A 27,694-nucleotide genomic window follows, 5' to 3' on the forward strand; every position below is an offset into this window, starting at 1 on the left:
AGAAAGAGCTATGAAGAACCTGTTCCAGTTTATTTTCCCATGTTTTAATGTTACAATTGGAATGGTTGCACTTTATGTTCTTCAGGAATGTACATCACTCTCCGGAACGTCACTGTGTATAGAAGTGAGTTCTCTGAATGCCCCCTCCTAGCAAACTGGTTATGAGAGGTAGTGCATCACATCAGTGTTTCTGAATATTCCCTTCAGTTTGACAAGTCTTCCCAGCTTTTCTGCAGGGAGTCCAAAGCCAAATACGAAATTAAATTATTGTTGTTTATAGTGTATGCAATGGGAATCTTGTCATTTCTTTCTGCTTCCAAATGGATCAAAAGCACATTTCCCTTTGGAAAAATCTCACCGTGCTGTCAAAGGACACTGAAAGTGTCATCCAACAGCCCAGTGTTCTATCTGATTTCCAATTCCTTCCACATAAAAAAGGACACAGTTTGAATATTCTTGGAATAAGTAGCTGACGTAGCACTGTCACAAGTAGTGCTTGTTTTAAATTGTGCTAACAGTAACATGGAGTGTCTGTGCTGTCTTGTATATCCACACAGTCTTTCTGCCGCAATGCTGAGTCTTTTTCTGTCTGAGTTCATTTGAATCACTGTCAATATGTTAGTTTCCATTTTAATTCTGTGTCATTAAAACATATACTTTAAAGAGTGTTCTTTTTCTACATATGAAATGGGATTCCATGGAAAGCTTGATGGATTTTCTCCTTTGAAAGAGAAGCCCACATAGTTTAAACTTCATGCTTAGTTGTGTGAAAGCATTATCATCTGATTTTTTAGATGTTAAAACCTGTAACATCTCTACAGTTCCCAGCTTAAATAGTTCTCTGTTGCTTCACATTTTGTAGACTTTTTCGTTATAAAAAAATAAAGAATTTAGCAAATGGCTAAAACTCATATTTGTAGCAGAGAAAAGTGTAAGCAGATTGAAAACAGTTTGAATACAGTTTTGCAACATGGGTATTCCTTTTGTAGTAACCATTTTCATAGTATTGTAAAAAGTCATGAAGTGTTTGCAAAAATATTCCCAGTGAAGACACATTTATGCCAATATTAGCTGCTAACAGAGAGTGGATTTGGGGCAGCGTGACATGAGTTCATGTTATTTTCCTGTGAAGTAAGGGTTGATTGAAACCCTTGCCATGTAGTAATTGATTTTTACAATGTCTCTCCTTATAGGTATTTAAAATAGGCGTAATCTACGCTTACGTTCAACTCAGTCTTTTAACAAGTGGTTTAGAGAAGTATGAGACCCTTTCTGCTTTTATAAATCATCTCCATCGTCTGTGCTAAAGCTGCTTCTTCTGCTGCTCTCTTTTGATGCAGCTGGAGACGTGGAGGACAAGAGTGGGTCTGTTCCAAACGGTGACACTGTGTCATCCAACAAAATTTCCTCCAGTCGTTGTTCTTCTTTCAAAGCTGCGCTGAAGGACAAATCCGTGAAGTGCGAAAGTGGATCGGAAAAGGCTGTGGATCCATCGCAGACAGCAGAATTTTGTCCATGTGCCAGAGGCATTTGTTGAGGGTAGTCTGCAGAGTTCTCCTCTGGGTAAGACTGCTGCTTGATGACCTGTGCAGCTAAATCGACAGCACTGAGTGAAGACATGACGGGAAGGCCATGTGCACGTGCCTGGATCTCCAGTTCCTAATGTTCCAAACAAAAATAATTAGACAACAATTTTAAAGGAAAAAACAATCTCTTCAGAACAATTGCAGAAAGTATAAGAATTATCCACGAAAATTTATTATACCTGTTGCCCAATTGTGGGATTAAAATTTTAAATACTAATTTTTTTTATCTAAGAAAATTTGCCACTCAAGTCTTTTTATATCGCCTTCTGTCATTAATAAACTATCCTACAGGAACAGAAGAGGTAGGACAGCCTCTCTAAAACCATTGCATGCTGAATCTAATGAAGGTTGCAGAAAAATGTTGCAACTTGATAGTTTATTATAAAACTGCTATCCAGAGAAAAAGAAGATTCTTTACTTGATAATGCTTATATTATACAGATAAATGAGTAAATCATTATCTGTAAGATGGTCGGTTTTATGTCCATCTACCTATCTACCCATTCCATTTCCATAGGTTTGTGTCTATATTAGAATCTTGCTTTTCCAGCCATGAAGGACTATGGTTTGCCTCTTTGTGTCAAAAGCAGATACAACATAAGACACTCTTACCAATGAGTGTAATACATTAAATAGTTTGATAGGGAAAAATAAAATACTGTGGAGAACTTTGTGTCCAGTATTGATATTTGGCTGCAGGAATATACTTATTTCCTTTTTTTTTTTCTTTTCTTTCTTTGTTTCTAGCACATGCATAATGAAACTGTTTATACAAATACTTTATTAATTTTCCACTAGTTACTTTATGTCAGGTATAATCATCAAAGAAATTTCCCAGAAATCTAAAGAATACCCTCCCCCATGTACACAGAAATAAATTTATTTTTAATAAACATCATTTGATAAAAAATCATATAGATTAACAAAATTTGGTGGGGGATAAGTGCAGAGAAAGCTTTGTAGTTCATGGCAACACTTGTACAAACCTGAATTCGAAGTAGAAGTCTTCTGTTAGCATGCTCTAATTTCTTCTGCCTGTGTTCTAATTCTCTGGCTCTCTGTTGTTCTTTTTGTAGCCACTTGATGTACTCCACCGATGCCTTTAAAATAGTTCCTTTGTTCCAGCGCATATCACTGCAGAATGTAGAGATAACCTTTTCACAATTGTGCATGTCAGCAGAATTCATAAGAACTTACAAAATCTTTTACATTAATATGAAATAATGATTTACATGACTATTATTCACTCTTAGATATTATTGCTTCTGAATGGAAATTTTAATAGAATAGTTAAGAAGCCCTTATATAGTAAAATTAATCCCAGAATGAAAATAAGTGTCAAAAGAAAGTAATAAAGTGACTTTTTGTGGGAGAGCTAAATGCAATATCATGATTCTACCATTACAGTTTTTATATTTTTAGTGAAAATTGCTTTTATTATTAACTCTAAGATTAAAATCTATGTGCAGTATTTCTGCATTAATGAACTAGGAAATATACATTACTGAGGACTTAAGCCTAAATTTTTAAAGATCATTTTGAATATACTACTCCTTTTACCTGACTTACTAATGAGGTTGCTTTTATGCTTGTAGAGAAAAAAATGATCTGTGCTGAATGCCACTCCTCATTGATGACAGACCAGAAAAATCACACTTTCATAACCATAATGATTAGGGAATGACAAAAATCATGTTCAAAAATCTTGAAACAATATAAAAACCAAGTTAAAATCTAAAGCTACATGCAGACCCCAACTCAAAATAAAAGCTTTGCAAAAAAATTAAATTAAACCTGCCCATCATTCAGGAAATTGTGGTTTGACTTTCAGCTTACAAGTAGCCTTACTAACAACAAATGCTTGTTCAAATGAAACTCTTTGAAGACTTTCACATATCCATTTATCAAATTTTCATGCATTCCTTTTTGTAAGGTATTGGACCTAAAATGAATTTTGCTGGAAATGTTTAATTTCTAATTCATTTCAGTATTTTATGATACAGGATGGGTTCACTGCATTAAATATACAGAGATATGGGCTTTATCCAAACTAGATTGCTTAGGCTGAGCAGAAGTTTTGCCAAGCTTCGGTCCCTAACACAAGTGTGAGAAAGAAAAGATGTTAAAACAAGTATGAATCTGATGTTGGGAGGGACAAGCATTTTTTCAATACCTATTCCAGACATATATTTACATGCTGTCATTTAAGGAGAGAAAAAAAATGGTATGCCCAGCTATTATCGCTTTCCCTTACTCAGAGAATCACAGAATATGCTGAGTTGAAAGCAGCCATCAGGATCAGTGAGTCCAGCTCCTGGCCTTGCACAGGACAAGAGTCACCCTGTGCCTGAGAGCATTGTCCAAATACTTCTTGGACTCTGCCAGGCATGGTGCTATGACCACTTCCCTGGAGAACCTGTTACCAGTGCTCAGCTACCCACTGGGTGAAATGAGAACCTTTTCCTGATATCCAACCTAAACCTCCCTGACTCAGCCTCATGTAATTTCCTTGGATCCAGTCACTGGTCACGGGAGGGAAGAGATTGGCACTTGCCCCTGCATTGCCCCTCATGAGGCTAAGCACCCTCAGAGATTTCTGCAGTTATTTTTTCTTCTGGAAGTATAGTTCAAAAACCAGGCAGGTACAGGATTTAGGGACCCAGACCATCCAGTTTTTCCTCATGCTTTGCTAGGCATAAAACCTTATGGAGCTGATAATTTTAAGACACTAAGAAGAATACATAAAATTATTTGGGATAAAACATCACAGTGTTTAAGCATATCATAGACTTCAGTTAATTTGCTAGAGATTTGGGAGCAACATTTTCTTGATCCAAGAGTGCTCTAACTCAAATGTCAGCTCTCTCTGGACAGCACACAATCTGAGACTCCAGTATGCTGGGACCTACCCTTCTCTCAGTACTGCATGCCAGAAATGCACAGCTTTTGGGATTAGAAGGTGAGGATATCAGAGAGGAAATAATCATTGTCTACAACCCTACTGTCTACAAAGCCAAAACATAGTTGGGTATGTATTCTGATTTAAACTTTGCCTGGTCAAAAAAGCTGGAGCAGAGGTGGGACTGGGAGGCAAGAGCAGAATACATCTCCCCCATGATGGATGAATCATCTCTTGGCAGTCCTTTTGCCTTCTCCTTACAGTCCCTGTACCTTTGAGCAGGTGGGAGGACAGAATTTCTTGACAGCATCCCATGGGCTCCTTCCTAGGAGAGGACTTTTCTCCTCTCAAATGGCTTACCTATGTCTAAATGTTTAAACTGTAAAGGTTAAGGAAGCTTTCAGTATGAATATTTTCTGGACAAATCTTTGACCACTGTCACTAGGTCAGTCTCATTGTCTTCACACCTCTTTGGAAAGTTAGGTAAAATACTGAGAGGTCCCTGTTTATTACTAAATTGCAGTGGAGTTTGAAAGGCAGTAAATTATCTGTTCTATACCAGGCCACTCATGAATAAAGAAACTAAATAAAAGAAATAAAGTTAATAGGACAAGAAGTTTTCAAACGGGAATTCTCTACTCCCATCTCAGATATGAGCTATACATGCTATATGGAGAAACACAATCTGCCTTGAAAAGGAGTTTAGTCTTAAATAAGTATTAAAAAAAAAACTAGGGTTTGAACTGATGGTCTGAACCTAAAGATACAGCCTATGAAATTAGAAACAAATCGTTAGCTGGAAGAATGGAAATAATTGAGGAAATGTAATAGCAGCAGAAAAATTTGAATATATCACATATTTAGAAAATATTTCATAGTGTTTTCACTAAAATAATCTCATGTCAGTTATAAAATTTTATTAATTCAAAATCAGAGAAAGTTATTTTTGGTTGATTTTTCTGATTGACATACGAATAAGCCATATATACATAACTGTATTTGGAATATTTCTTTTATTAAATTCATTCTTGTTATACTTAATTGTTACACTTAATATCACCTTGTGATATGGATTACTTTTAGTTCATGTTTCCTTGACAGCTTTAGTTTTTATTTCAACGATAATGACTTTTTTTCACAATTTTGAATAAATCTTTACTGAAAGATTAATTCCTGGATTCAAACTGCCAGAGAGATGGATCTGGTCAACTTTTGTATGAGATACATGTGGATAGATATCTCTTGTGGTAATACTTACACATCTGAGAGGCAAAACTACAATGGAGAGCTGGGATAAAAATGCAGTGGTTGCTATTATTATCGAAGAGACTGCTTAAGCTGTGTACATATGTGTGTATCTGTGCCTGTGTGCATATCCCACATATGGCTTCTACATCACTTCTCCTATGTACATATACTGGTTGGTGTCATTAAATGAAGAATATTGAAGTTGAACCTTCCAGTATCTGAAGGCAACACAGCAAAGGAACAGCTGGTGACCTTAGAAGTCAACGTGTATTTCACTTCCCGTCTCTCTCTACCAGGATCTAACAAAAATACTGAAGGTGTCTGTGCTGATTCTGCATCACAGACCCTCTTCATCCATTCTAGCCCAGAGCACCACACAGCAGTCACAGGACAGTGCTGCAGAGCAACAGAGGCTCTATGCAGATGTGCAGGGCTGGAAGAGCAACAGTGCAGCTGGTGAGGATGAAGGCAATTTGGGATGCTAAAGGTGAGATTCCAGCATGCCAATAGTCTGAAGTGCCTCTACCTCTGCATATCAGGCAGGCAAGCAGATTTGTCTATGATGGGAAGAAAAAAACATCTCAGCATTTGAAATCGGATAAAGTCAAAGCACAAAAAGTGCATAAGAAGAATTCAGAAATTCTCTGATCAGTTATTTGGTTTCTGTTTTTTCTCTGAAAACAATGAATTCTAAATTGGTGTGAACAAAACTACCTGAAAAGTTCTAAAAATATCACTAGGAGATTGTAGTTTTTGCTTTTTAGAGATTTGTAGATTGTGCTTAGAGACAAAAACTGAAATGAAAACCCCTACAAGCACATTTTCAGAGCCTTTAAAAATTGAGGAATCACTAACAGTTGTTACTCAATTAATTAGAAGCTTCTATAAAAAAACAGACAAAATACTTGCATTTTTAATGATTTGCATCCTAAAAACTTAGATATAAACCTACTTATCTTCAGATATGGCAGGAATTCTTTTCTTCATTTTGATCTTTCAGTTCTATTAATTTGCTCTGCTTTTTTTTTTTTTTTTTAATTTTACTTTTGTTTTTCTTAGTCTTGATTTTTTTTAAATGCATGCATGGCACCATCCTGTAAATGCTGAAATACATGGGAAATTTTAATCCAAGCCAAGTCATTTGAGAGCAGTAAGATGTTTTGCCAGTCTGGCCATCAGAAATGGCCTTTGCAAACGAGGATTGCTTCTTTGCTCCTGTGTGTACACGTGGTAATTTGAAGTTTCTAGCAAGTTAAAGATGTGTTAGCTTAATTAACAGAGGTTTACCAAAAATAACAAGAGTTGTATGGAAAAGTAAAAAAAAAAAAAACAAAAACAAACAAACAAACAAAAAAAAAAAAAAAAACACATAGTGTTTTAATAGCCTTTGAATCTTGTCTCCTCCTAACTTTAACATCTGAATCTCTCTACAAAACTCAAATGCCCAGCACAAAACACGTCACTCTTACCAAGTAGAGTTTCCCATTTTGGAAAAATGAAACACAGAAAAGAGACTGATCTTCAGCTCATTGCCATTAATTTAACTTTTTTGAAGTCAAAGGAACTTCACTAGTTTACAGAAGTTGAACTCCTGTAGGAAGCATGGGAGTATCTGGTCATCTAAATCAGAACTAATTAATAAAAGCAGTGTTTGAGAGAGCGTGATAGTTACAGTTTGCCAAAAACACAGGCCAGTTACTAATAGCAAACACATTTGCAAAGTTGAAACTGTGCTTGCAGAACATTTCTTTCCCTGTTCCTGAGAAATTAGCTTTAAACTAAAGAAATTTGCTCAAGGAAGTACTTGGAAGGACTTTGTACTTGTTTTGAGGACTTGCACAATTGCAAAGCGTATCCTTCTGAAAGAGGCAGCAAGTTTCCACTTTATAACAGCACGAGTGTACACAGGCTTTTCCTTTGCAAGAAATGTGTCTGTGCTGGCTGTAGAGGGTCTGTCCACAGACATCCCAGAGGTCAGGCAGAGGTAGATGCAGAGACCAGAAAGGAGAGAGTGAGAGCAACCCTCTGCTTCTGCCCAAATTCCTGCAGTTCTCTTAACATTCAGTTCTGTAAAACTACTAGAATTATTGAAGGAAGGGGCTTTTTCTTGTTTAGCTTTCTGGCAATTTAAGTCCAACTACCATTAAACTGTTCTTGTGTAGGCATTGCTGGACTCCATCACAATAAGAAATCCTGTTAACCACCTAAAGGGAGGATTCTGAAAGGTTGAACACAGATGGAAAGAGAGATATAATTAAAGGAGCAGGTTGGAGTTTTTCAGCAAAATATTACTATTTCTGGCATTTTTTAAATTCTATTTTTGAATTATTCTATAAAACTCATTTGCATTTCTGAATCATCTAGCACTTGGATATCTAAGCATTGAAAATTAAACAAAAGAATCATAGTTCTTTGTAACTTATCTTCATTTTCTAATGCTGATGAAGTGAACTTAAAACACCCATTCATTTATGTAATGTAATCCACACTTTTCATCATTAAATTAGAAGAAAAAAAAAAAAAAAAAGCGAAAAGAATAGAGGTTTAATCCAGTCAAAAGAAAGTCCCTGCAGAAGCTCTGCAGGAGCCAAACAAGTTCACTGCATAACCAACAAAACAAAAGTGAAATAAAAACCCCGCACAGCACTTCTAAGAAATATAAATCACAAAAGGTTTCCAATGGCATAAAAATGCCCTTTTCTGTTTCTGATTCTGAATGTAATCTTCTTGAAGCAAGCCATCTGGGACAGGCATGCTAACCACAATGGCTTAGTTATAGTAGTATTTGCTCCTCAATGCAGAGGCTGATTTTCTTCACTGTCATTAGTCTAAGCATCAGTAAGCTTTCTCCTTTTACAGCTAAGTTTCCACGATAAGAAGAATCTTCTAAAATCAATATGAAGCAAAAATGCTATAATGTGATATAGTGTGATAAAATTTTACAGATGAAGTATTGTAAGCAATGATAAATCTCTTTCAATGAAGAGGGGGCAGTCTGGGGGCACAGTAAGTTTTTATGAAGTAAAAAGCAAGAACTGAGAGAGAATAAGGATGCTGAGTTATGATTTGACAAAACAAGACCATACCAAAAGGTAACAATAATTTTGATCTGATCAGCCAACAAAACAGCATGTTGAAATTAATATATTCCCACCTAAAAATACAATTTTTTTAAGAAGTGCTTACACTTCTTTGAATTTATTTATCCTTGCACTAATCTATAGCAAGATTATGTTGCAACCTGGTTTTTCAAGAGCCCTGCACATTTTGATGCCTTTTTTTCTTAGCACCAACTTAAAAGCTTTTCAGTAGGCCTGCTTTCCAAAGAAGTACTGATTATCAGCCTTTTGAAGACAGCAGTCTTCAGAATGTGAGATACTTAAGTTCACCTTTTGCTTTTGTAAGCATAAACCTCTCTGGGTCTGGTCACACTGCTGAGCTCTGTCATGGGTTTGCAAACTAATACACGATAAGGCAATGATTTCAGAAACCAGACTTGAAACTTTTTCATCAGGAAACAGCACCAAAAACTAAGGGTGAAGTCCATCATCCACGTACTGGAGCAGAACTGCAGATCCAGGTAAATAATTTTAAAAAAACTTAAATGATTACTCTAGGTATTAACGTTTTAAGTTTGCAAAGTCAACCTGAATCCAGACCAAAACGTGTAAGTGAAACTCATTTATAGGCAGTCAAAAAGTGCAACTGGAATTTGTACCCCATGCCCATCTCTAATTGCTGTGTAGCCAGTTTCTATTTTTGCTTTATAGCTGCAAACCAACAGTGCCATCCACTGTTTTTCTGAGAAATCTTTCAATTACTTGCCCAAATGGTATTGAATACTGAAAGATGCACAACAAAATTAAAACACTTCTATCACTTTCTGCCTGCAATGGATCACATGGCCCAAACTTTATTTAAGTACTTTAAGCACTTTTTTAAAAATTCAGCTTTAACCCCATATTCCATATTAATAATAAAAAGACATGCTCATTTATCCAATCTTTGGTGGATGCTACAGAAGCAGATGAATTTGTGAATTCTCTAAAATGGATGCAATATGTTAACTTTCTCTCTGATGGCTTCACTTCAAGTAAAGGCAACCTTTTAACCTGTGTAAGTCTCACACAGCTTTGTATTGTTGCAGAAATCCTTAATGTAATCAAAAGTTTCTTAGTGCTAAAGCTAAAAAAGCTGAAATATCAATAGATTTTTTTTCATTTGAAGTATCATGCACATCTGTATTAATATGCAAATTATATAGACAAAATCTGTATAATCAATTTTATGCAAGTCACAATCATGCCAGTGAATTGTCTTAAGTCTTCCCTGACAGACAAGAGAAATTTAAGGCTAAAGTTCTGCATTAAAAATCACTCTGAATTGTTATTGTTAATCCTGCAATGGGCTTTTCTACAAGGCAGCTTTTTTTCCTGTTGACGACAAATATAAGCTTTAAGGGAATGCACATATAGTTCAAGCAATATGCATTTTGTGTTTCTGTAAGTATATGCATTAGTATAAAATGATATTATTATAGCAATTATAGCAATTATAACTTTTATCCTTGCATTTTAGGACTGGTGTTTTTGCTGCACTCAGTTGAGGACTTTGGAAAAATGCTCAGTCTGCAGACTCTTAAATTGATTTTTTTTTCCTCTTAGTCAAAGGGCAGACAGCAACAACATAAATTTTGTGTTATCCCACTAGAGGGCCATGGCAAGAGCTGAAAGCATCACTACTTCCTTCTCCAGAGACACCACACAATTGTGCTCTGGAGCAGAGAGATGGACTCTCTGTTGTTTGGTTTATCTTTTCTTTTTTGGTTCTTGTTTGTTTGTCTGTTTTCCCTTGAAGAGGCAGTCTCTCTTAAACACCCTGAAGTTGCTTTCATGTTATTCATGTTATTTCATGCTTTCACACAAGTTTTTCCAACAGGCACAAAACGTCTGTCATAGGTTTGTTACTTCAACAGCCTGATCTAAGCCAGTGGCCTGGTATGGAAGATTTTGTATCCTATTACTCAATCCTATAGCTGGTATACACAACTGTCTCATTATTGCTGTATTAATACTATAAACATTATTATAGGAAAGAGAGTTGAACTCACGGATCATTAGACTTGGGGATGAGTGTGCCAAGCTCCTTGATTCGGTAATTAATATTATACCTTCTTCTTCTTTCAACTGTTGAAAAGAAACAGTTACTATTTTTATGGTGAAATCTTTTAGGAGAATATCAACATAAAACATTTTAATTAGTTAAAAACATGTTAGTCAATATGCAGAAAAAATCTTCCTCAAATAGAAGTCCCAAAATGAGCTCCTACCTGTCTCTGACTTACTCTCAGGAAAAGTTATCATTAGTACAATCTGTATCTTATCTTAACTATAGGTTTTTCCCTCATTTACAGTTAGATTTCTAGAGAATGAAATAGTCACACATTGTCTAAATGTGAGCTTTTTTTTTCCTTGATGTTTATATATTCTTTCTCCATTATGCTCCCACAGAGCAGAGATTTCAGCTTAGTGGAGTCTTGCTAGTGACTTCAACAGGGATACAAGACAATTTATCCAGAAATTGATATTTTGGCAGAACTTCTGTTACAGATCACAAGGTAACAGCTTCACTGTCCCTTATTTACAATTGCCAGCATTAAAACCCACAGAGAGTTCATAACTATAACCATATTCCCTCACTGAAATAGAGCAAGATTATGTCCCAAAAACACTTAATCTGTTTCCTTTGGTGATGGACAGTACAAAAACATTTATGATGATTGTTTTAAACATAGAGAAAATGAAAAAAAAAAAAAAACCACCATGGTTTAAACAATGAAATATATTTTCTGGATTTAAATTTATGCTTCTCCTAAGACAAGCTATGTAGGGTATCTTTGTTCACTTTATAATTTAGTTGGAATGAAAAAAGAAAAAACAAATTTCTTAAAATTAATACCCTGTCTGTGTGCTCTCAATTCACTTTACCAGCATTGTACTGGTATCCAGACTGGTGTGTATGATCCTACAGAAACTTTACATTTTTCTAGTGAATAGGTCCAGAGAACATCTCATTGCTTTGAGGAATTACTTGTATGTAATTTTGACACAGAAAGTGTATTCAGTGAGAATGTAGTCCCATTAGGGCACTGCTGGGTGTCAGAAACCAGCATTCTCTACTGGTGTTCTACTGGTGTGAGCTCACACTTTTGTCCACCGCCTCCACTTTACCTTAATCTAATCTCACTGAGTAAGCTAGATGCAGCTTTTCTCCATTACTAACACCACACTCAGCTCCTCCTCCTGTCCTTTGCATCTTGGAAGGCCTTACCTTGGGCTCAATGTGCTAATGCTACTGCACTGTCTGACCAGCCCTGGCCAGCCTAGAACACAGGCAGAATGGATACATGCCCTGTGTTTGGAGATGCTCACTTTAAGTCTAGTGGCCTAATTTTGAGTATAAATACAAAAAGCTCAGTAGAGCTAAGTTACAAGTGTTCAGCCAAGGGCATCCTGGTGGGTCTTCCAAGGCTGACTTCTATCTTCTCCTATGAGAATGTCACTTTCAGCCTCAGCCCAACACCTGGATCACTCTTAGTCCTTTTCTTCTTGTATACAGAATGGTTTGCTTCCTGTCTGTGATCTCCTAGGTTCATGCAGCAGTCAGTTATTTCCTCCCTTGCAGATTCAAGTTCTGGGAACAACCTGAGTGTTATTATTTATTTTGATAAAGTGCTCTACCTCGATGGGATGTATTATCTTGTCCTGCTTTCTGCAGAAACAGGAATTTCACTTAAATTAAAGCATCTCAGGCTTTTTGGTGGTGATTCACATATTCAGAAGACAGGGTTATAATCTTCCTGACTGTACTGCTTAGTGTACCCCTGCATGGCATTGGAATGAATGTGCTGGATCTTGTAGGAGAGCCCAGTGTACAAAAACACACAGCAACTGGAAAATTTAAAAGATGTATTTCAGTTGTGTTGGCAAAATAATGACACGGCTAAAAAAATTGAAGAATGTGCTTTAACTATAATGTCCTATGGCATAATAGCTGTTGTTTAGTTAATATTCACACCGTGGAAAATTCTGTAAGATATTAATCAAAAAGTAGTCAACTAAGCATTAGCTATAAAAGGCAAAGAAAAAATTATCCTTACAAGTGAACACTTAACAAAATTCTCTTTTCCTTATGTTTTTTCATATTTTCCTGAAAAGAAATTTCCAGTGGTTGTGTCAATGAGTTAGGAGGGGAGATTTTTAGGCTTGAAACATGTTGCAATAGAACTTTCCTGATGTATGTCTGTAACCTTTCCAGAGATATCCTGAGTTATCGGTAATATTTCAAGCATCAAACTATACATAAGCCAAATTAAAAAAATTACTTTTCAAACTGCATGGACAGGATAATGAGATAACATTCTTTGTTTGGAAGCAAAAAAACCCCAAAGTCAAAAACATTAAGTACATTTTTAAACTCTGTTGCATAAAGGGGTTTCACTTCTTAAATCTAAATCCCTTTTCCTGGTTTTATTCAATATACAGTCTTCCAAAATGAACTTTTTTCCTTTTCTAGTGCCTTTATTACTTCATGTTATTAGAACATGCAAGAACATTTCTGTGAAATTTAAACCTTAGTTCAACCTGAAAATTGAAAGTTTGTATAATTCCAATCAACTTTCAAAAATTGATTGTTCAAATCCTCACTAAGAAGCCTGATCCTCATAAAAGAGTAAATCACACTGATAAAGCCTTTATATGAGACATGTTATTTTTTCCAAGCCTTTAGACAGTAGAGCTATGCCCAGTGATCCTTTGAGCTCTGTAGTAAACACCTGGAGCCAAGCCAAAACAGATGCTGCCTGTCCACAGCAGTATCTCCACAACCTTCAGTTTAGTTGCCAGTGGTGAGGAAAGTTCTCAGACATTTCTTCTGAGATCAGCAAGGACCATGACAAGCCAAAGCAAACAATGGAGGCAATAGTAAGAGTTGGCATCCCTAATGTATCTGTGATGAGCCTCTCCCCTTGTAGCTCCAGATAACTCCTACCCACCCTCTTTATCAGTGCAGCAAAACTCTCCATTTCTCCCCTAACAAGACAGACAGCAGCTGCATTGGCATTTCAGAGATTATGTGCTAACAACATGTCTAAAAATCTTCATGGTCTGTCTGTAATACACAGAAAGAAAATTACAGGCAAATATATAAGGATGTGGTCTGGAAATCCTAAATAGCAAAAGATTGCCCACAGTGATTGCTAGCACATTGTGCCAGTGGATCTATACTTTCAGGTATGTAGTTTCATGCAAGTGAAGCCATATATCTCTCTTTGATTACTGGAATAGCCAGAGAAACAAGATAGAAGTAAGAGAATAAAGATGTAAATAGTGGCTATTAACTAATTACCAATTTAGGTTTAAATTCATAGAATAATAGAATATCTCAATTTGGAAGTGATTCATTAGGATCATTGAATTCAACTCCCATACTATTTCTGTTGGAAGAGCTGGAAAGGAGAACTTGAAAATTGTAACTGCTTTATTCAACACTTTCCAAAAAGAATCCTGAAGGCTTTTTGTTTCAAATTATACTTTAGGGGAGAAAATTGTGTAATTTTATATGCAGTCTTCTCCCAGTAATGAAACTGATGTTTTTCTGTTCTATATAAATTATAATGTTTTTTTATTTTTGCAATCCTAATATTTAGACACTGAACTATGAATTTCACTGTGTTCTAAGAGTGTTCCTCTAGAACCAAAATGCCTGTCATTTGTACATAGCTGCAGTGTTGTCCATAAAGGAAACAGAAGTGTATCCCAGATGACAAGGCTATGGGGCTTGTGTGGCACAGTCAGAACACTGGTGAGTCTCACACAGTCCTGCACTGATCTCCTTTGGTGAAATACAATTTCAATAACTTTAAGAGCTTAGCAACCACTTAGAAGTTGTCTGATATCCTATGTAAATTTTTTTTTCTCCCCCATCACCCATAAAAGATACAGCCTCTTGCTTTGGTGCTTCAGTAAATAAAGTGCAAAGACTGGATTTTCACTGTTGTTTTTCTCATAACCTGCCTCCTTTCTTGCCTGCTTTGCACTGGAATTCTTAGAGAAAACATCAAGTAAAGTGTGCTACTGTGAAAAAATAATGGCAGGAGATTATATGGAAATAAATTAATTGCAATATGCAAAGCATTTTGAAAGACAAAAGTTCAGAGACAAATTAATTTCAAGAAAGCTTAATGGTTGACTGTGTTTGCAGTCTGAGTTCAATTTGATTAGCCTGCTGAGATGCTGGTCTAAAAGAAAAACAGAGATGTGGTAGCTAATGTATAATGGTTTTGCATTCTCCATACATTCCATTTAATGAGATGGAAGATGAACATATACTTACTGAGATTGTGGTTATCCTTTTTTTGTCTCTCCTTTGCCATTGCTCTTGTATCTGCTTCTGACAGAAAGTAACATTTATTAAAATAGTCCTTAAGATGTAATTCCTGTACTTCATTCATTTTTTGAAAATGGCTTCTTGTCTCAAAGACTAGACTACCAGTCCTTTTACTGCATTACTATTTTTATTATTAAAACAGATCATAGGCAAACCTTTATGCTACCAGTACTAAATTTTAAGCAGGTCTGGCAGGTAGCTTAACTTTTTTTTATGGCACTTTTTAAAAATTTAAGAATGTAGAAATGCCATGGAGGGGTATTTTTCTCCAATTTCCTGTATTTTATATCAGGATAAAACTTACAGTACACTAAGGTGAATATGGATTTTCAATATCCCATAATGCAAGAGTTAATCAGATTTGTAAGATATTGAATGAACTCACTGTTTCCTCTGAGTGACATTAATAAACTGTACATGATTTTTAGCATTCTTTGGATTAATTGAATGTAACTTTTAAAGTTCTTAATCCACTAATATGGCTTTACCTTGAATAGCCTTTTTGTAAAGTTTTAAAAGAACTATTTGTTCTACCCTCAAACAAATTTAATAGATGATAATTTATTTACATTTTTTGGTCAGGAGCCAACATGTGGAAGAATATACTTTTTCCTAAAATATTAAGGTTTTTTAGAAGCATCATGGTCATAAAAATGGGGCAAACATGGTTTCTGAATTGCTAAAGAGAAGAACAGAAAGAAAACATTTCTCCTTGATCTTTGCTCTTTTCCTTAAATGAAACCACAAACAGAAAATTCTCAGGAATTTAATTACTATTTCATTGGTAAGATCTATTCAAATTTTAAGACACACACCATCACTTATGCACTTATATACTGAAATCTCAGAGTTCTTTTACCTGTGAGTTCCCTTTTTACTGGTAGATTAGCTGGGCAAGAAGCATTTGTGAGACCCATATTAGCTGGTGCCATTCCCTGGTCACTGTTATATATATCCAAAATGCTGCTAGATAGCTTGAGGGGTAGGGAAGGAAAGAATAAGGAAAAAAAATTAAAATAGGTAAAAGACTTAAAAGATTTAAAAAAAAAATGCATGCAAGGAGCAAATACCTTTGGATTTGAATCTGGTTTTCTTTAGAAGGAATATGTAGATATACATAAAGGGAAGGTTTCCTGTTACACAATATTAACTAAAATTGAAAGCAAAGGGTCACTGTCTGCCATTTTTCTTCAGGTGCCATTTGTGTGGACTTTGGATCTACAGTGATGGCAAGATATGAGCCACAGTGTCAGTTTTTGAATTGCTTCTACTTTATATTTTCTAAATCCAGGGTTGCCACGACTGCCCTTCAAATATGCATTAGGTTGAAAGTCAACTTTACCATGCTGATTTTAACCATACTCCCCAGTGGGATTTTTTAACCACAACTCTAAACTCTAAATTGGAACTTCTTATGGGGCCTGGTCTAGCAATATAGAGATTCAGGGACCTACCTCTATGCAGTAGTTAAAATTAGAGTGTACAGAACATCAGACAATATGCTTTGAGGAAAGCAACTGTACTGTTGTCAGGATAGACCAGATAATCTAATGGTTTTAACATGTATAAAATATAGCCATGAACACCAGTATCCTTATTCCCTTAATAATATAATATTATTTAAATAAGCCCATAGAATGCACTCTAAAAAAAGTAAGGCTAAAGTACATGGATTCCCATCACTTGAAAAATTTTACATGTATGAAATAACTGTAAAATATGTAAAAGTTTACTGAAGAACAATTCAGGTTTTGCTCAGTTTCTGTGACCCTGTGATTAACCTTTCACCATTGATCCTTTGCAGTAAAAGAAAAACTTTTTTGTTTGTTTTATCATGCATATAAAATTTGTGCTTTGATTTTTGGGTTTTTTTTATGTCCAACACCCAAGGACTCAGAAACTGAGTTTGGGTCCACATGGCCAAGATAACAGAAAATAAATCCAAAAGTAAACAAAAGAAAAACACCAAAATTCCCAAAAGGATTAAAAAGTGGGTGAAAAAAAATGTGGATACAACCACTGACTTCAGACAGAAAAGCATGAAAGGAAATTAGGAGTTATTTAAGAAAATTGTTTTTCATATACAAGAAAATGTGTTGTTACAGATTTGCCCATCACCTATGGATCCTGAAACAACCTGGAATTTTCCAGGCAATTCAAGACAGCAACCATTGGTCTGCTGGGAACCAACTTTTTTCATACTCATGTAATTTCTCTTTTTGTAGAGTCTGTGAGTTTCACCACAAGTTAATTTGAATGGAGACAATTTTCCCAATTACTTGCTCAGTGTGAAATTGTTCCATGGCAGTGCTTCCTATACTTTATGTTAAAACTGAAATTTTAAATTAGCTTTATTTTTAAATAATGGTTTTATTAAATTAACTAATAACTTTACTAGATCATCTGATATTCTAGTTTGAGTTAAATTCTCCTAGTTCTATTACACACAGTGAAATGAAACAATCAAAATTCCTATTGAACCCACATAAATAATGTGCTCATTTTTAAACTAGAGCTTTATTACTTGGGAAAACTGCAAATTCTGGAATACCATTACAAGTCAGCTTTGAAAATCTGCTTATACATTTGATCTCTCAATGAAAATACTTTTGAAAAGAATGTTTGGAATTCAGATGAGTATTACTCAGAACAAGCTATGTTTAATATGCAGGATTTGAATACTAAGAGCATTCTCACGTTAAGTACCTTTGTTTCATTCGAGGGGTAAACTGACAAGTATTACAGAATTCACTGCAGCATTTTCTTTGTTCCAGTGGTAGGATAACTACATAAAAAGAATGAGCTCGTATTAGCTCTAGTCATATTTAATGACTTCCTACATGCATGTAAATTAATTTGGTTTATTGAAATTATCTGAAAACAGAATGACATAAAAAACTGAGATTCATTGTGACTCCTTCACTTCTACACATCCAGGTTCCAGTGGACTTTGGCAAGGCTGTTCTGTGATTTAGGCCACTATTTTTGTAAAATGCTAGGAAATAGTAACCACTGAAAATAATATAATCAAATAAATAATCTAACAAATGAGAAATACATACTTGTCATTCTTTACATATTTCACACAGCTATGTACATAAGTTCAGTATTTTGCATGAAACTGGTGGCCATCTTCAATTTAGTAGATTATCAATGCAATAAATAAAAAAAACAGGCTTGTGCACCACAGTTTGACACAAACATGAGATACTTAGTTGATTACTTCTAATATTCAAACATCAATTCACATTTATCCTTGGAAGATGGTTAAATTTCTATAGTCTATTCAAAAAGGTATGAATTTAAATGACAATGTCCAAATCCAAGAGGAAAGTTCATGAGTGGCCAATTTAGCTGGCAAGGAAAAAGTACTAACACACCTCAAAAATCAAAATTGTGGGACGGTTCAAAAGAACATGAGTAAATTAAACTTAAAACCACAGGTAGACATTTCAGCTGAATTCAATTACACAGTTGGTGGAGGCAGTTCCATAAAACTGCAGGACAATTCCCTCCCTTGCCAGGCTGTGATGCTGTGCCTGATGCACCCAGGACAGGGCTGGCCCTCCTGGCTGCCAGGGCACTGCTGGCTCATGTTCAAATTTCCATTGACCAGGACCCCCAGGTCCCTCTCTGTGGTGATTCTTTCCAGCATCTCAATTTTCACTCTGTACATATATGCAGGGTTGCCCCATACCAGGTGCAGGATACAAGATTTGCCTTTGTTAAACTTCATTCAGTGACTGTCCAACCCTCTAATTTGTCTAATTCTGTTTGCAAAGCATCTCTGCCAAATGTCCCATATCATCTTTGTTTCATGCAGATGCTCTCCAGCATTCTTCCCCTTGTGGTTTCACAATTTTTATCAGCCATTCGGAAAACAGAATCATGGAGATGATGAAAATGAAGCCCAAACTCAAGTAATTCAACTATTGATGACCACAGTCTATCATCTCACTAATTAGAAGGATTCACATAAGCTTTACTCCAGAAGGGATGGGCAGACAAGAAGAGACAGTGGGGTAACTCTGTATTTTAGGGAGTGTTTTGATTAATGATGCAGATGATAAAGTTGAATGTTTATGGGTAAGAATCAGAGGGTAAGCCAGCAAGGCAGTTTTCCTCATTGGACTTTGTTATAGATCACCCAACCAGGATGAAGAGGCAGCTGAAATATTCTATAAGCAGCTGAGAGAAGCCTTGTGTTTGCTGGCCCTCATTCCTGAGGGGGATTCAACTTACCAGATGTTGTCTGGAAGTACAACAGCCTAGAGGAAACAGTGCAGAAGATCCCTGGAGTTTGTAACAGGTAACTTCCTGACAGCTGGTGAGCAAACCAGCTGGGGGAGGTGACTAGTGGATATGCAAGCACTTGTACAGATGTGACACTTGGAGACCACCTTGGGCACAAGTGATTGTGAAACAATAAAGTTTTTGAGTCTTGGGGAAGTAAGGGAAGGGATCAGCAAGGCTTGGATTTTCAGAGGCCAGACTTCGGCCTGTTTAGGAGACTGGTTGAGAGACTCCCTTGGGAGACAGTCCTGGAGGGGAAAGGAGTCCAGGAAGGCTGGACCAGGAAGGAAATGCTAAAGGTGCTGGAGCAAGACATCTTCATGTGTGAAAAAATGAGCAAAAGAAGAGGACTGGCCTGGCTAAACAGACAGCTTTGGCTGGAACTGAGGGAAAAAAGCATAGTGGGAGAAGAGGAAGGCAACTGAAGAGGACAGCAATGATGTTGTGAGGTTATGCAGGGAAAAAATTAGAAGGCCCAAAACCTAATTAGAACTTAATCTGACCACAGCTGTAAGACAATTAAAAATGTTTCTATAAACAAAAGAGCGGTAAGGAGAAGCTCCCTTTTTGTACTGGATGTGGGAGAAAACACAACAACAAAGTATGAGGAAGAGGCCGAAGTACTCAATGCCCTCTTTGCCTCAGTCTTTAGTGCTGCTTGTTCCCTGGGTACCCAGCCACCTGCCCTGGGAGACAGAGCAGAATGAACACCCACAACCCAAGGGAAATGGCCTTGCTATAGCACTTGGGCACACACAGGTTCATGAGGCCCAAAAGGAGGCACCTGAGGGCCCTGAGGGAGCTGGCAGAACCCACTGATCCATCTTTAGCTCATTTACCAGGAGTCCTGAGAGCTGAGGAGGTCACAGGTACTGGAGCTAATGCAACACCCATCTACAAGGTGGGCCAGAAGGAGGATGGAGGAACTACAGGCCTCTCACCTTGACCCAGGTGACAGGAAATGGTTTAGAAAATTAGCATCTGTCTCTTTCTTCTGTGAATTTAGTAGAAATTTCAATGATATTGTAATGGCCACCATGACAGGTAAGTGGATATGTGGAGAGTGGCACTGGTGGTCTCCCTTTGACACACTGTCCTCATTCACAGTTAGCACAAAAAATCTACCATGAATTAGTGTGCAAGGAATAATTCTTGGCCAGGATGCAGGACCAGGAGAAGCAATAGAGAGTGATTAATATGACCTGTCCAAATTAACTGAATGATCTCTGTCTCTTATTCCTGACTCTGAAGAAACTTTGGGGTGAATATGGCAGGCCTCCCCTGTGCACCTTCTCAGGAACCCTCACTGGGCTCCTGATGTGAAAATTCCCAAATAAACTCTTATTTTAAAAATCACATCAGAAATACTTCCCTTGAAATTAATCATTTTTCTGATTACCAGAGAGTTTTATAAAATACAGTCAAAAAACGTGTCAAAGTATTTGCTCTGCATTGATATCAAGGATAGAAAATTCCAAGGAATTTCTTTGCTAATGTTACTGAACACTGAGAGCAATCTTATAGTAGAAATTGGCCAATTTTGATACAACATGAGGAAACATACTTTTTGTGTGACAAAGCAGGAAGTTCTTTTAGAAATGTAGACATCTGTAAGCAACTAATTTTCAAATTATAAAATCAAAATATATAGCACAATATATTACAGAAATGGTGAGTCAAAATACATGTTGCTGTTTGGATGTACCAAAACTCCATAAACTGTAATGCAATTTATTGCTTATATTATCATTTAAGCAGGGAAAGTTTTTGCAGTACTGAGGCTTCAAATAGGCTTTCCAGGCCTACATTAATATATATATATATATATATATATATATGTATACATATAATTTCACAAAAATTCAACATGATGTTACTAAAGGTGCAAATCATTTAAAATGGCACAATTATACAATATGTGTACGATGATGATCTTAAAATTCTATAATACTACGAAACTTGATGAATCCCAAAATGCTTTAAAAATCCAGCTGATTCCACCATATCAAAAGCATGTTCTTGTTTTCAGCTTAGATGTGGAAACATAGATATCTGGGTATGAAAATTCCTAGGTACCAGCAAATCATTTATCTTGCAGGTTCACACCTGTGTTGTTCTGAGAAGTCCTTGTAAGTCACATATTTTCAAACCTTGCATTCATGATACTTATATTTATGTATATATATATATATAGGAATTTAGAGCTGCTATAAGGACTGAGACCAGAAATATTTAAAATAGCAGAATATAATATGTCATCTTTCCTACTTTTGAAATACAGCCAGATTTGAACAAAATATCAACACCTTTTAGCACAGCAAATAGTTAACTGGGAATAAGCAGTGACAATGTAGTATAGGAAGAGAATAATACAATTTCTAATTAAAACTGCAAGGAGCATTAAAGAAAGCAGACTGTAATTAACGAAGTTAGCATTTGGCAAGGACACTGGGGTTAACATTCTTCCTTTTGTATAAAGTGTCATGGGATCTTCAATGCCTGTGTGCAAAGACTGGAACAGGAGAATTTCCATTCATGGGTCTCAGTCCTGAAAGATACTCAACTTTGAAGCTTAGACCAATTATAAAAGCAAACTTCAGCTGGAGTACCTGAGTGAATACACCTCACAGGCTCCTGTGACCTTGTGCTTGCTGACAGTGTCCAAGGGAAGAACTGTGGAGGGATCATCAAGAGAAAATTGTTTGGTTCAGTACTTGGGTCTGAACTGCTGTGCAGGCAGGATTGTGTAGCAAATACTAAGGGTTTATTAACAGCATGGATGGCTAGCAATGGACAGCTGTGATCACAATTTGCAGTCTCTAATACCAAGTTTGGGGGATTTATAAAGGAAAACATTACATGAAAGACATTGCCTTAGGAAAGGTAATTATGTGGTATTCCAAATCTTATAGTATGATAGCTGTTAGTAAATATCATGTAATTTTAAAGAAGACTTAAACCAATAGCATTTCCATATTTCCAAGAGAAGGATTCTGAATGAAGTAATAAAATGTATAAATACAGGTTTTCTGCACCTATTCACTTGTAGTCCCTGAAAAGGTTTGTCACAACAGTGTTCACTTGCATGATCACATATTATTTAAGTATTTTTCCATTTTGGATAATCTTTGCACGATGTGTTTGCCTTACAGTAACATTCAAGTTTTTAAGGATCATGGTTGTATCACAGTGTTGCACAGCTAGAAAATAACAGCCCAACCCTTTCCCAATGTCAGCTAGTGTTTTCTTAATTTAAGAATTCTGCTGAAAATGGCAATTCCCAGTCTGGTATAGAAAGAATTTCCTGGACATTGAGTTCATTTAACCTATCATTACATAATCTAGTTCATGAGCCAATAATGCTCCTTCTAAAATCAATTAGGTTTCACATCCCCAATATTTTTATTTGGAATATGTTAAAAAAGTTGAAGGATTGCAAGTTACTGTCAAAAAGCTTGTATTTTATTTCCGTTTGTTGACAAATTTTATTTTGGTTTGTGTTCCTTTAATGCATATGCCATTGTTTAGCATCTCCAGGTGACTACTGGGAGTGAACACAGCTCCCTTAAGACTTGGCTTTGCTAAGTTGGACAGGCCATGATCCTTTAGTCAGACTTCCTATTCAATTATATGTTCTAACAAGAGCATCTCTGTACTTTTCCTGCTTTGAATTAGTTTTTGTGAAGGGTAGACACCTTTTTTTGCCCATAGCATTCAAAGAGTTTTTTGCCCAGTGAATCCCACACTGGATATTTCCTCGTGTCTCTTGGAAATCAGTCTCATGATGGATACTAAGATGATATTTATCTCCTTTACACAGTCCCATCATTTTGATGGCTTATAGTTATCCTCTGAACAACTAATGTAACCAGATCTTTTTCTGTCATCTCCAGTTAATGAGTTCTCAGCTTACCGTAGACATTCCTGTTATTAGTATTTAAATGAATGACCTTCCACTCAGTACTATTACATTCCTTCCATTTAGACCATTCTGTCATCACAGTCATATAATTCTTCCTCTATGATATCCTCATCCTTCTTTGTATTTGCAAAATTTTTTACTTTTGCTAACTCAGTAAATTTCATCAGCATAAATGTATTTTTTGTACCAAGATCACTAATGAAAGTATTAAGTAAACTGAGATCAAGGATTGGTTATTGGTGCACTTCATTAATATCTTTTTTATTTTAAATAAAAAAGCTTTATTGTCTCTTTAGTTGTAGTTGAACCTGGACTGCTTTTTACTAAAATGTGCTCATACACAAAGTTGTCAACAGCAAACCTTGGAAATGCAGGACTAGCTAAAAAAAGATTAATTCCAGTAGGAAACATCTCTCCATATACCCAAAAGATGTCACTACTCAAGGATGATGGAGGCTGTGTATATCTTCAAAAAGCAGATACCTGACATGTTTTAGTTGTCTAAAATGGCTAAAACATTTACAAATACAAAAATCTCAGTCTGAAATTGAGTCCACAGTTCATTTTACATATCTTGTAAAAGTTTGTGTTACTGGGGTACCAAACATAAAAACACAGTTAATTGCTTGACATGCCTGTACAATTTATTCGTGACATATAAACAGAACTCTTTTTCAATGTCTTAAATTCACAGTTTGACATCAAAATGTGAACTGAATTCTGCCAAATAGCGAGTTGATCAATAAATGTATATCAACACATATTAACAAATCCATTTTCTAAATTACAATACCTGGTGTAATGGGTGTTTGCAGGTTTTGAACAAGGGGAAAACTGGGGCAGTTCTTGTATCTTCAATGTGTGTTTTAATAAATTGTGACTTTTCATCTTTTCAAATTTATTGCAGACAGGATGCATAATCTTGTCAAGTACTTGTGCTTGAAAGACTAGGGTTCATCTTTCTTTTTCAATGGCTGTGCTGCTTGAAGAAAGTTAAACATAAACTGTGTTATCCTTTTTATTTGTAAGGATGTGTTTGCACTATCAATTGCCAAAGAAGTTGTACTATACTGTTTTCAGAATCTAGAAGACCCCATTTACAGGTAAATTTTCTTGGTCCTTTTGTAACTGCAATACAAAATACTTCTGTTTGAGTACATATGGTCTTCAGCAACAACAATTCAAAAATACTCCAGTATCTCTTTTTATTATGTAAAGAGACTAGCAGAAAATACTGTCCTTCTCAGATTTGTTTTCATCTGACCAAACTGTATCTCCTTCTATATTTATCTTTAACGTGCTTCATAATTACACAATCCTCACCCAGGGACTTAATGTTCTGATATATCAGATATTATATATTATGCATGAAAACTGGTTCATTTTTTATCTTCCAATAATGATCATCAAGATGGTTCATTATTCATCAGAGAAAAATGAACTCTTCACATTCCAGTCATAGGACATTTCTGCCCTGATCATATACATAGAAGTCCATTGTCTAGATAAATGTCTGATCAAATATGACTAAGTAAAGGAATTTTCTGGAGAATCAACTCTTTGCAAGACTTACATGCTCTTTGAATTACCACCTTTTAAGTGTATGTTTTTAGCTCTTTTTGTCTTTTCTGGTCACAAAATTAACAGACAGTCCAGAAGTGAAGTGATGTTCTGGTAATGTCATCATCCAACTTGCAGCTGGAAATTAAGTCATGAGAGTACTGCCCACTAACCCCTAGGTTCTGAAAACTGGAGGTGGCAATTAAATGGCAAATGTTTGCTATTTTACTATTATTTCACAAGTAACACCAACTAATGTACTTATTCCTGGTTCCACCTTACTTCAATTTTGTTGGATACAGCATGTAAATACACACATCAAATCATTCACATTCTTCCTCTAAAAACGATGAAAAAAGGTCAGCACCAAAAAAAAAAGTGGAAAAATTGAGGCTGAGAAGTGAAAAACATATTTATTTATATCATATGCTCTATATACTATATGCTTTGTATTATATCCTCTGAGATGTCATCTAACACCTAAGTCTCTAAACACATTACAGTAAGACTTCTGTGTTCTAGTGGATTCACATGGGTGTACCATGCAGAACTTCATTTTGGTTGAAAATCCTTTCTGTAGTGTTTGAATTCAGATAAATTCACAAATTTATGTTTCTGATGTAAATATAAAATCTATAAATATAAATTTAAATATAGTGTAAATAGCTACTTCATAAGCTATTTTACACATATATTAAAGGTCATTGGAGGCCTAGGCTGATGGAAAAGGAATTGCTAAAATAATCAGTTGTACTTTCAGAAGTTTATTTATCAAAATGGACTTCAAGAAATCTTTGTTTTCCACCAGCTAGTTCTGTCTTTCAGTAAAAACCTTGACTGCTCCTGGAGAACAAAGTGGCCACTGTTGTTAGCTTTGAACTCACAAGTCTTTTATTCAACCTATGTAAATGCCATTGACAGAAATTCCTAAAGTTTCTCTCAAGAAGGCATCATAACCTGTATGCTGCAGACAGCAGTGAGCTTAATATAATCTTCTTTATGGCCTGTCATGTCCTAAGGACTTCAAGTCTTGCATTGCTGTATACAGACAACATAAGATGCAGCAGAGGCTTTGGGATAAAAAAGAATCTTCTTGGTGGCCCCAAACAGCAGGAATTTTCTGGCAGATCCTGCTACACAGGGGCTTGGAGTTGATAAGGAATTAATATTGGGAGAATTAGAAACTTGTTTTAACTATCCTTTTCTCTTACTACTGTTAAACCAATGTTGAGATCCGAGATAAAGACCATGTTCATAAAAGGTACTTGCATATAAACTGTATATTTTTGAGTAATACTTTCATTTCTGTCTATTTACCTTTTAGAATGAGAAAAATAGAGAGAGGAAGAAAGACATTTTCCCTTCGTTTCAAAGTTATGGTAACTTTACTTCAGTTGCATGAAGATTGAGTCTTTTGACTCCCTTTAGTCAGGGTGTTCTACCCCCAAACCAGAGAAGCATTAGTAGACCTTGGTTTGCCAGTGTGCTGGAGACAGAGCTGAACTTTTTGGTCATTTTGCAGAGTTTCTGAATGCTGCAGCTATGTAAAAATAGACCACAGTTCTTCTCCTGACCCAAAGTAATGCATGTTCTGTTCTGTGAATACCTTTTCCACAGCATGAGGTAAACTGTGCAGGCAGGAGGGCTGTACACTGCCCATTTCCACCTCAAACTACTAAATTGTGTAAAATACCAAAAGCAAACCTTCATCTGACATTTGTATGACATTCAAAACAGTAGTGGCAGTGATAACAAAAGTTACTCCCAGCTACAGGAAACAGGCCTCAGGAGTTCTGAATTTGTGCTTTTCATAGATAGTTTTTTTTGCAATTGAAGCAACTGAAAGACACAATTTCCTACCTAACACTTTTATAGAATTAAAGGAAGAGAAAGAAAATATTTGCTCACCAGTTTTATTTTTGAGGCGTCTATTATTTCCTCAATAGCTACTGACAGCTCCTTCTCCTTCATTTTTCTTTTTTGTTAAACTTGTAAATGATACCAGAGACTGCTAGACAGAAGTTTATATACTTAGGTGAACTTTGATTCTTCCTTGGACTTTAAGACTAATCTAGTGTAGAATGTGATTGACAAAGCATTTTCATTGATGTTATGCAGCCTTTCTAAGTTAGCCAACCTAAGCAAATGAGGTTGTTAATGTTTACTCTGGCCCTTTCTCTAAAATGGTTTTGAACTTTAGCAGATGTTATCAACTTATAAGTGCAGCCAGATTACATCAGTATTCACTAAATAAAAAACACTCATGATTATGCAGCAGGGGGCTGCCTAGATCAGCAATGTTATATGCTCCTCTAATGGAAAGCTGGGTTTACTTCATGGCTGAATAATTGCAGCACTTACTAAATAAAGTACTTTGGAGCATACCTACTTGAATTTCTTCCTTCTGTATGATTTCTGAGAATGGGACAGACAGCAGCTTTTGCAATCCATCCAGATGGTCACGAACAATATTTAAGAAATAATTAATACAAATACAAATTATTAGTGTTATGATGAGAAACTGTGATCTCAAAGACCTTGTAATAGCAGTGAGGTTTTGCAGAGTGAACTATGCTTTTGCTAATAAATAGTGTCTCCCCAAAATCAAATGTGGAGTTAACAGATTTAATCAGAACTTTATGCTAGCTGTAGTTAATAGAATCATAAAAATTAAAGAAGGAAAACATCTATCTGTCCTGTCCTGATCTAACTTTGACTCCATACCTGTACAACACAAGA

The 27,694-nt window shown here is 35.9% G+C and overlaps 1 protein-coding gene across 3 annotated transcripts; it reads right to left on the reverse strand.

Moving 5' to 3' along the window:
• Positions 1 to 971: 971 nt before the first annotated feature.
• TFEC (transcription factor EC) lies at positions 972 to 27,694 on the reverse strand. 3 transcript variants are annotated; one of them, XM_056481901.1, is made up of 8 exons: positions 26,864 to 26,937; positions 24,189 to 24,374; positions 17,887 to 17,965; positions 16,040 to 16,154; positions 15,127 to 15,183; positions 10,844 to 10,919; positions 2,573 to 2,720; positions 972 to 1,659 (listed from the first exon to the last, which is right to left on the reverse strand). In XM_056481901.1, the coding sequence occupies exons 4-8, from the start codon at positions 16,110 to 16,112 to the stop codon at positions 1,279 to 1,281; spliced, it is 735 nt and encodes a 244-aa protein (XP_056337876.1). In that variant the 5' UTR covers positions 16,113 to 16,154; positions 17,887 to 17,965; positions 24,189 to 24,374; positions 26,864 to 26,937; the 3' UTR covers positions 972 to 1,278. The 3 variants fall into 3 exon arrangements, with proteins under 3 accessions (XP_056337876.1, XP_056337875.1, XP_056337874.1); XM_056481900.1 differs by lacking the exon at positions 17,887 to 17,965; XM_056481899.1 differs by lacking the exons at positions 17,887 to 17,965; positions 24,189 to 24,374 and having other exon boundaries at positions 26,864 to 27,694.

The sequence above is a fragment of the Oenanthe melanoleuca genome, chromosome 1A (assembly GCF_029582105.1).
Source record: "Oenanthe melanoleuca isolate GR-GAL-2019-014 chromosome 1A, OMel1.0, whole genome shotgun sequence".
Lineage (NCBI taxonomy): Eukaryota > Metazoa > Chordata > Aves > Passeriformes > Muscicapidae > Oenanthe > Oenanthe melanoleuca.

Excerpts from the sequence above, each read along its gene's own strand:
- TFEC (XM_056481899.1), bottom strand. The coding sequence starts at position 26,926 with ATGAAGGAGAAGGAGCTGTCAGTAGCTATTGAGGAAATAATAGACGCC. Across the intron at positions 16,155-26,863 it reads ACGCCTCAAAAATAAAACTG|CTATCTAGCAGCATTTTGGA; the intron begins GTGAGCAAATAT and ends CTACCCCTCAAG. Across the intron at positions 1,660-2,572 it reads GACTTCTACTTCGAATTCAG|GAACTGGAGATCCAGGCACG; the intron begins GTTTGTACAAGT and ends TTGGAACATTAG.